Below are 10,505 nucleotides of genomic sequence, written 5' to 3' on the forward strand. Positions count from 1 at the left end.
TTCATTGCTATGATCATCATCCCTTAGAAATTAACGTACAACTTTTTGGTTTGTTGCACATTTTTTCATCAAATAAAGTTTTTGGTCAAACTCCAAATTTGGCTTGCTCGTGTTTATTCTCATCCCTTCCAACTGAGCCCGAGTTGCTTATCTCTGTCTGCTTTTCCTCTCATGTTTATGTTTTTATTAACCACATCTCTGCTTCTTTCACATTTTTTTATGTAATTTTGCATCACATTATGATTACGTAATTTCACTGTTCACCTTTGCTTCATTTCGTTTTATTTCCCACCATACCTCCTAGCATCTCTTTCATCTCCATGCATCATCGTAGTAATATCACATTGCATCTTTGGTTCTTCCGTCTTATTCTTGTGTTGTTTTGCAGCATACTATGATTTCATTTTCTGTACTTGCATTTTTATCATCTTTGTCCTTCTCCTTGCATCACATCTTCTGCTTTCTACATCCTCAAGACTATCATCTCAACCTACATAATCTAGGCACCACCCAGTTTTTGAATGGCCACTGCAAAATTAAAAAATTGTTTTAAAATTTTTAAATTTACGTCTGCAGATGCTGCTCATCATTGATGAATCTGTTCAAGTGCTGCAAAAATACATTTCAACACCGGGTGAATTTTCTGTGTTTATTTAAAATTATTGGACTTTAATGTTGTTAGGGTTAATTTTGTAAATGACTTTACAAAGCTGTTGAAGAATATGTAGAAAAATCATTTTGTAAATAATATGCATCAAATTTTTATTCAGTTATAACAAATTTTGCTAACAAGATTTTAATTTAAGAAGTTGTTTTTCACAGAACTACCCTATATTAAGTCTTCAAGTTTAATCTCACTGAAATTGATTGAGATGGCGCTGAGCAAGCAGAAGATGTTCATGGATAGCTGCATGCAGATGGGTGGCTCCAGCAATTTTGTAGGAGGGGGATTGGATAAATTGTTGATGGGTGTCAACCCGAGAACTGGAAAATCATCTCATCTCATAAATGTTGCCAAGTAAGACTTTTATTTTGTTAAATTGATCAATGATAGCTGTTTTTATTAGAAGATTCTTATCTGTTGTCGACTACACAAATCCAGTCTCTTCAGGTGGAATGGGTTCAGGATATCAGCTCATTGAGATCATATCTCTTGAGGTTCTTGAAGTGTTGAGATGAAAGTAGTGATTGCTAATGAGTTGAGTGATTACTAATGAGTTGAGTGATTACTAATGAGTTGAGTGATTACTAATGAGTTGAGTGATTGAATGAAGGATCCGACGAGATGGAAGAAAAACAAACTATTGTTATTGTTAAGTGTGAAGGGAGTTGATATGTGCGATTAGTGAATTTAGGTGTTTTATGTTCGTGGGTCTAATGGTGATCGGATTTTTTCGACACATGTAACAGTTGATCTGAACAGATAGAGCTGCAAGTGTAAAATTGTGAATTGTAAAGATTGCATATCAATGAGAAGTTACTAAATGAACTTTCTGGCTAACTTTAATTTTCTAATTCACTACTCTGCAGCTCTTATATGTGGTCTGATCTCGCTTCTGAAATGCTGCTCTGCTCTGAAACCCAATTGTTGCAGGACGTCGTTTGTTAACCTTAACGTCTCTCAATATTTTGTGATCGTGGTTGTATATTGTAGACTAATTATAAATCATTGATGAAGTAAGTTCAACTAAGTAAGTTTTAGTTGTGGAAGTTAGACATTCTAGTTGTAAAAAAACTAAAATTTTCAAACTTGATATTAGTTGGTAATAAAAACGTTCTACGATTTTGTCTTGGAAATTCCAAAAGTTTTTCTAGCTAGAAAGTTGAATATATGCATAATGTGTGCAATTTTATTAATATACTTGGTGAATTCTGTGTGGAAAGTTTGAGAACTATAAGTTTATTCAACGCTATGGTTTTTTTTTATGCAATCTTTAATTTTCTAAAATTTTTAAGATAACATAAATTGTCAGGAAGCTATTTTATCTTGAACGTGTTTTGGCTTATTTATTAGTATCGATAACAAATTTAACATGCAGGTTCATTGAATGCAGCAGTTATCTGCCCTGCCATGCATCATGTGCAATCAACATCTTCATTCAACTCATCCAATCTGTCTATGTTCAAACAAAAATTGTTGGGATATTATCTGCCAATGAGGTTATTTTATTCTTTTTTTGACGCTTCTTGTATTGATTGTCACATCTGTCTAAGGTATTAAAAGAAATATAAATTATGAGAGTTATTTGGCATTAATTTTTATTTTCTGTCGTAAAATCTAATTACTGGCAGTCACTTTTGTTTCATTAAGCTCATCAACATCTTTTCAGAGTTTTTCTACAATGTCAGAATCGTTATGATAAGTATGCAGAGTATACACACTTTGTGGCACTAATATTTTCAAGATATTGTGACAAAAAAATATAAAAATGTTTGTTGTCATCAACTTTCTTAAAGGTTTCAATAGTTGTTTGACCGGTTTATATATTCTACCAAATTATTATTCAATGATTTCAAGAAGTCTTCAGTTATCTCTAAACTCGTACTAACTTTAGGATGAAAATTATCCGCCGTGAAAATTTTATATACATTTTTTCACGCTCTAATGTTTAAAAAAAAGTATTTCAGACGTTACTTTTTATTTCAAAATATTTATATTTTTTTCTGGATTAATGAACTGGACTCTTGAATTAGGATTGTTTATCAAAACGTGGTGCTCCTCAAAATATTATTTTATATTTTTAGGTCTTTTTTATTTAAAAATTTCGATTCTATTTTCTGTTCAACTTTGGTCAATTTTTTATATCAAGTCAACTTTTCTCTTTAGCTCTACAAATAACTGCTGTGACTAGAATATTTTTTGGTTTAATTGCTCTTATGTAAAATTTTATTATGTTCTTATGGTCATGCACCGGATTATGTTCATATTACAATATGGACATATTTTTATTTGATCTCAGGATTTACTTTAATGATGTTAAATTTTGTGCTGTGTTATTATTATTTATAAAATTATTAACTATTAGGATTTTTCCAAATCACTGTTGTGTGGATTTTCTCTTTGTTTGGAGAATGAGAATTTTGAAGTAAATGATGACATTGATGAGCTCCTTGACAAAGGTGTGTGTTCGTTTCAATTTTTTCATTATTGTTCATTAGCATCATTATTCAAAAGTACAAACCGTTAGTGATTTTCTCCAAAACACATGCATCGTCGGAGACCTTTAAAATGGTCCCAAGTTTCTAAAATGTATTATTTGTACAGCTTCTCTCTATCTTTGTACAGCTCCTCTCTACTTCTCTCTATCTTTCAAGTGAGTCTGAATGGAGCCTGTTCAGTGTTCATTTCTTTTTTGAAACTTATCAAATCCAATGTGCATAACATTTACCTCAAATCAACAATTTTCCATAATGCCCTTCACAGGAGCAAGTCATCTGACCCTCCTATCTCAATCATTCTATGGCAGCGTTTCTGTTGGTCACATTTTTGGTCAAAATTTATTAAAACTATTTAAATAGTTCCTGTTTCGCCACCACACAACATATCTTTTCTGACTCATGCCATGTAAAGCCTTCACAGGTTGTAGGATAAAATACGTCACGTCACATGTTAAATGTTTAATAATATTGGATTTAATTTTCCTGGTTGGTGCAACATTGTCTGGTTGGTACAATGTCTGGTTGGTACAGTGTCTGGTTGGTACAATGTCCGGTTGGTACAATGTCTGGCTGGTAGTAAGATTATAATATAAGTCTTATAATGGCATTTATGCCATATTCACATAGCTATTATTAATTTAAAATTCAGATTTTACTTCTCCTGTTTCACAAGTTCAGCTTGGCGAATCTGTGCTGAACCTCTTAATAGGAAGTTTGAACTTGCCAGCACCCAACATGTCACATTTTTTATGTGGATTTGATACAAAGAGGCACATACACAAAACCATGCTACATGACCCAGGTATTAGCACATCTGCTTTTATATATATATATATATATATATATATGTGTGTGTGTTTATTATTTTATTTTTGGCGCCTTTTATCATCCTGTTTTTATATTTTGTTTGGAAGAAAATAAAATATTGTATTAGCTATCAATCAGGATTTAAACTATGAACAATAGTGCTTTTAGCTTTTTTAAACTTGATTTAGAGTAGAACTTCATGATGCAAGAAGGAAAAAGAACCGCAAATTATAAATTTGATTAGACATTGTCACTGTGTGATTAGAAATGTTGTTAGTAAATATTGTTGTCTACAAGAAAACTGGACTGATCCAAAATTCTGGTTGGTTAAATTTGTATTACTCAAAGCCAAAACATAAACCTTCACAGTAGAAATTAATAATTTGAAACAAGTGTCAGTCAAATGTTATAAAACTTCAATTTCGTATCATTTCACTTTCGGAACTTTGTTTGAGTTGTTCCAAATAAACCAATGGGGACCCGCGTTGCATCTGTAGTTCTCCAGTCACGTAGGAATTGCCCTATGCTGCCGGTATGTTCTTCTCCCGACGCACTCATAGAAGAAATGACCTTCGACTTCTGGCAAGTAGTGTGTGAAACCCAATGAAGCAGCCCTGAGCCTTTGTATTCTGTGCGGAGCTTTCAGTTCGTTGACGACCTCTTTCGGGGTTAACTATTGCTGTCTTCACTTCTGCCGACTTCCCACAAAATTACGACAGCTAATAGTTATCAAAACCACACTAACTTTAGTTTGTTATAATTTAGATTTTAATTTAACAATAAAACCAACGTAAATGTAATTCTACCGACGTCATCAGTACTCTACACCGACGTCCACTTGTTGACCAAACTGCGCAAGCAGACCTCTTTTTTCCCGCTCACTCTTTCTTATATATGCATGCGCATTTGTAAAGCGCATTCAGACCGGCTATTATTCATGTAGCACTTCACCTAACCTCAAATCATGACAATATATATATATATACATATATATATATATATATATATATATATAAATATCGTACAAAATATAAAAAATATATAACAAAAAATACGAGTGAGTTTAGGCAGTCTATCTTCATTTGGACGTATTTTAGTAAATAAAACATTAGTAATTATTGATACCTTCATGAAAATTAACAATTATTCAATTAATTTTGAGATGTTCACCATTTTTCAAAACTATTGGCCATACATATATAATTGTCATTGATTGGAAGTTTAAAAGCCGATGAAGTGAACGAAATTAACCCATTTTTATTCTGTTTTTTCCTAATTTTCATGTTAAGCCCACCCACTCAGCATGCTCCACGCTTCCAACAGCAGAGTTATATAACCTCCTAAAATAAATCATAAGCAATATTGTTTGTTCGTGATCTAGTGACTGAGTAATGATTGATTGAGTGAGTGAGTGAGTGAGTGAGTGAGTGAGTGAGTGAGTGAGTGAGTGAGTGAGTGGGTGAGTGAGTGAGTGAGTGAGTGAGTGAGTGAGCAAGCATTTAAGTAATTAAGTAAAATGTTTACATTATGTAATTTGATATTAGTAGTTATGAGTGAGAAAATGCTTGATACAGTTAGAGAATAAAAAGAAAAAAGAAAAAAGTGTGTTTTTTTGTGTAACTTCGATGAGCTAGCTGGAATAAACTATAACTGGTCTGATACATCAGATATAGACGAAGATAATTTTGCCGTACTGATAGCAGCTATACTTCTGCTGTCTAGCAGTTTTATTAGGTCAGGAAATATCGAACATTATAAGATCAGACTTGTATCGCATTTTTTTAAGATTTAAAAACAGCTTTCCATTACTTTTTTTTACTAGGCATTACATTTTTGTTAGTTATTAATTAACTTTTTTAGTTGTTAATTTTTCGTCAGGTATCAACAATTTTCCTCGAACCTGCATCCACTCTGTAGTCTCTATCCTCAACAGATCCATCGACCAACCGCTCAAGAAACATCGTCACATGTATCCTCGTTTTTATGAACTGGCCTACCAGTTTATACACTGCCTGTGCACAGATGTGAACACTTGCGTTCCTGTCTTGAGGTACCTCAGATCACACGATTTCTTGTACAAGCAATCCAGCAAACTGCCATTCGCTTCAGTCCCTAACTCCACTGCCAGTCAGTTTTTTAAATTATTCAGTTGCAACCCTCAAAATTTTCAGAATCTTTTATATGTTTGATTTGAGAAATCTGTTTTTATTAACATTCGTCGCGTGCAGTCTTTCTTTTTAATTTCCACTCTTCCGTAATTGTTATAAGAGGAATTCGTTTATGTTCCACTTTATTTATACGTTATCAGCTCACTTACTATATACGTTATCAGCTTACTACAATATACTTATGAAATTAACAAATGTGATTTTAAAAATTTTTTAAAAGTCTAAATTTTTACAAACGAATTACAGAAGCGTCGGCATCATTATCTTCGTCACTGCTGGCCCAGCAGTCCTGGTTGTTGAGCAGTCTTGTTGTTGATTTGAAGGTTTCTGCCGACAACAAACAAAGATCATATGTTCAAAGAGTTATTGAGCTGTTACTGGGAGTCGATGTAAAGTCTTCCTCCAAGATGTTCTTGTCGGATGTCTGCTCTACTGGTTAGTTATATTTAAAAAATTTTCTTTTTTTTCTAACGGACTTCATGTTTTCATTCTGTTACTTTATGCTCATTTTGAAAAATATCAAATTTCTTAATGTAAATTGTTTTTTTAATAAAATAATCTTGCTTAAAAATGATTATGTTGACGCATGCATGATTTCTTGCAGAACAAAAAGACGAAAACAAGTTGCAACTGCTGTTGTCAACCATATCCTTATCGTCGGATCCTCCGCCCCCCATCAGCCACCTCAATGTTTTCAATCCTTCTCAAGTACAACAAATCTCATCGATGTGTGAGGTTCTCTCCAGCAATAATCTAACATTCTGTGATGTGAAGACCGTGTACAGGATACTCATTGAGGAATGCTCTGGCTTGACCGGGCCGTTGTTTTCAAGAAGAGAGAAGGCACTTGAGGTTGATCATAATTAAAATCTTAATTTTATCAAATAACGTAAGTAAGGATAGGTCGTGGTTGTTGAAGTTGATGACAGCCATTCAACTAGCAACTAGCAAGTGACCAAATCTGTACTGTTAACCTGCAGAACTTGGCCTAACACAACTTTCTTATTGCAAAATGAGTTGATGAAATGAGAAAGCTGAATTGAAATTTTTCACTTTTTACAAAACCCAACTGTATGGCTAGAGTGTTTGTTAATGAGTGCTGAAAATCTATGCTTCGTTTGCACTTTCTTTTCTGTTGAAACTCATTATTTTCAAGTTAAATAATATCTGATTGTATATTGATTTTATATCTTATTAAAAATTAAACATTGATGAGAAGATAAAATCGTGATGACTTGTTCATGTTTTTTAAGAGGAGAAAATCTTCATGAAAATCTCTGTAAAAAACACCATAATAAATTTTCAAATAATACGTTGTCGGAAGAACATTAATAATATCTTGTCAAAATATTGAATGATGTTCATTAATTTATATTCTGGCAGGAGATAAATAATATATGCTCGAATATTATGCAACAAAATGCGCACAAACGTAGCGTGCATGCCAACAAGCAAGCATTTCTTGCTTGGAGACAGGCAGTGGAGGTCATATTAACGGTCGTGCCTCTGCAACAGTTTGCCGGTGAGAAGAGACTTCAAGTTATATTGGACTTGTTGCAGTCATTGTTGCACAAGGTTTGTTCTTTCTATTTTATATCCCATTTTCATGCGTAACTAAATTAATCTTATTGCAGTTAACCATTTTTTTACTATTATTAGCATTTTTAATGCACTGTTTAGCTGATGCCTGATCTGAACAGCATCGTGTCGCATCAGGCCTCGTACGTCATCCTCATACTCGTCGACAACCTGGCACGCTGTTTTATCTTGGATCAGTCAGCCAACCAGTCATTTCATTCTCACGGTTGTAATTTATTTTATATTTTATGAAGAGGCTGTTTTTAGGGAAAGAATCTTAGCGCGCGCATCTGTGGCAAAAGGCGTTCGTGAGGACTTGAATGGGCGCTGTATATAAACTCTACATATAATAATAATATAGCTTTTTTATTGTAAGTTGTTTTGTTTTCTCACATTCGATTTTTACTCAGCTTATAAGTAGATGAAAAAGAACTTTCCTTCATGTTTAAATTAGTTTTTCGTAGCGCTGAAGGTGTTTAATAATCTTTTTCATCTGACAACAATATCGGAAGATAAGTTATTTCATTTTTGCCCAATTTTCATAAAAAATTTTGTTTGGCATTCAGGCTCATCTTTGCAGCAAGATATTTCTGTGGTGAGAGGAAGAGCAAATGAAGTTGTTGGCATGCGATCAGCTTTTTCAACTCTGCTGCAAACTGTTCTTGATGGACTGATAAGATATCTCCTTGGATCAGGTGGTTGGTCTGAGTATGTTTTACTATCTGCTTATATCTACCAACCTCATGCTGTTTCTGCATTGTTGGTCATTTGCTGTGCTCATATCACCATGCTACTTTTGAATGCATCTATAGTTTGGTTATTTTTAAACAAATATATTTTATTGTTTGTAAAATATTATTTAAATCGTTTTTTAATTTTATTTAATAACAATCAAATCCAGAAGTCCATAGGGCTTGCAACTCTTATTATTTATATCAAGATTGAATTATATTTTCAGAAAATGCTTAGTTAAATTGAATAATCATTTTACCATATCTGTATCGTAATTGTTAACTCAGAGTAGATCTTCTAAGGTGCTCTGTGAGTTTGTTGCTGATGCCTTCAATGATATACTCAAGAGAGAATTGTAAAAAAAAATATATATAATAAATGTAATAATTTATAAATAAAATAAATAATAAATATAACCCAATAAATTTTTGGACTCAATCTCGGTGTGTATGACCAGATTATATTTTAGCTCTTTGACAAGACCAAATTCTAATATTTGCAATTTTTAAATCTCCATACACACTTTAGTTTCTAGAAGGCATATACTGACGAACGTTGTACTTATCATATTTGCAGGATCTAATGGCCAAAGATTGCGAGTACATCTCTATGCTTCTTTGTTGTACTTCTTGGAAATTGCCGACAAACCACAAGAGTTCCAACGTAAGAGTTGTCAGTTTTTGGGTTGATTGTGTGTTCTTGGTCTGGAAGAGCGTGATGATGTGATGTGCAAAAAGTTCCTTTCATATTGCCCTGTTGATAATTTATTTTATAAAATCTTTTTGTTTAATATTAATTAACGGAAAATGAAAATAAAATGGCAATATACGCTTCAATATATGCTTAAAACGTATAACTAATAATGTAAGGTATGTATGTATGTATGTATATATATAGTATGTATGTTTATATATATATATATATATATATATATATATATATATATATATATATATATATATATACGTTTTATATTGTTATATTGCATTAATAAATTCAGACGGAATTGATCAAGGTGTACAAAGGTTTCTATCTCCAAAAGAAAATGAATACGACAAATTATCGAGTGACAACTTAAGCACCATAAAAAAATATTCAGAGCCGTTGTTGTCTTGTTTGTGTCGGGATATTTGTGATGGGCACGATGTTACGAAGGTTTGTGACAGTGGCAATGGCAATTTTTTTTATATAAAACCAAATCATTGCATTTTTAGCTGATAAATAGATTGGTTTTTACATAGTTGAGTCAACCAAGTAATACTTTATTCATTATTGAAAGAAACAACTTTTAAAATTCACTCACGGCTTTTTAAAGGGTTTTAACATTAAAAATTAGTCATTCTTTCGTTTTTAAATAAAAACATAATACAGAGTTCTATAAATAAGAACATGATTTATTTGATGATTATCTTGCTTGACATTCATCTATACTAAGATTGTTATTATATGAGCTACTGTTGGTTTTGTTTCCCAACAATAACGTTCAGCTTTCCTTGAGTACTTGCTTCTTTTTATGTTTTTATCTAAGGTTTTAGTTTAGCATACCTTCTTATAATTTTAATATATACATAGGTTAATTTAAACATGTGTTAATATATGCATGCTTATATGTATATATATTAGGGTGGAGTGAAAAATTTTTTTTTCGAAATTTCAAATGCCTGTGTTGTCAAAAGATGTCTTTTAGGTCAATTAATAAATCACTAAAATTTAAACCACTTTTGTATACGTCTTGAGGTTCCTCTAGGCTCCTTTAGATTTTCACTATTAACACAAGTAAAGTCTCGACTATTAACGTATAAAAATGGTCGATTCTGCTCAAAAATACTACACAGTACACAACATCTCCTAAAATTCTTGATTATGCTTAGCAACAATGAAAACTAATATATAAATCTGAAACAATTCAATTTCATTTGTATGCACATCTCTAATTTTTGCTAGATTCCTTTTCGCAGTTACCATTGACGACCAAACTGATTTTATACTTTTTTTTCAAATATAAAATGCCTAAAACACGTAAAGAATTATTTTGTGAAGTTTTTGGTTTACCTACTGATT

The 10,505-nt window shown here is 32.3% G+C and overlaps 1 protein-coding gene across 1 annotated transcript in view; it reads left to right on the top strand.

Moving 5' to 3' along the window:
- Positions 1–872: 872 nt before the first annotated feature.
- HELRODRAFT_187835 (hypothetical protein) overlaps positions 873–10,505 on the top strand; it is a gene marked incomplete at both ends in the record, with an annotated part of 16,228 nt that continues 6,595 nt past the window's right edge. Inside the window, 12 exons of the mRNA XM_009010799.1 lie at positions 873–1,018; positions 1,068–1,158; positions 3,027–3,120; positions 3,809–3,961; positions 5,845–6,093; positions 6,381–6,569; positions 6,739–6,986; positions 7,518–7,709; positions 7,815–7,938; positions 8,279–8,407; positions 9,021–9,107; positions 9,445–9,599. Coding sequence (XP_009009047.1) covers positions 873–1,018; positions 1,068–1,158; positions 3,027–3,120; positions 3,809–3,961; positions 5,845–6,093; positions 6,381–6,569; positions 6,739–6,986; positions 7,518–7,709; positions 7,815–7,938; positions 8,279–8,407; positions 9,021–9,107; positions 9,445–9,599 — 1,857 coding nt within the window. The remainder of the gene's footprint in view (positions 1,019–1,067; positions 1,159–3,026; positions 3,121–3,808; positions 3,962–5,844; positions 6,094–6,380; positions 6,570–6,738; positions 6,987–7,517; positions 7,710–7,814; positions 7,939–8,278; positions 8,408–9,020; positions 9,108–9,444; positions 9,600–10,505) is intronic.

Source organism: Helobdella robusta, assembly GCF_000326865.2.
Source record: "Helobdella robusta unplaced genomic scaffold HELROscaffold_1, whole genome shotgun sequence".
Lineage (NCBI taxonomy): Eukaryota > Metazoa > Annelida > Clitellata > Rhynchobdellida > Glossiphoniidae > Helobdella > Helobdella robusta.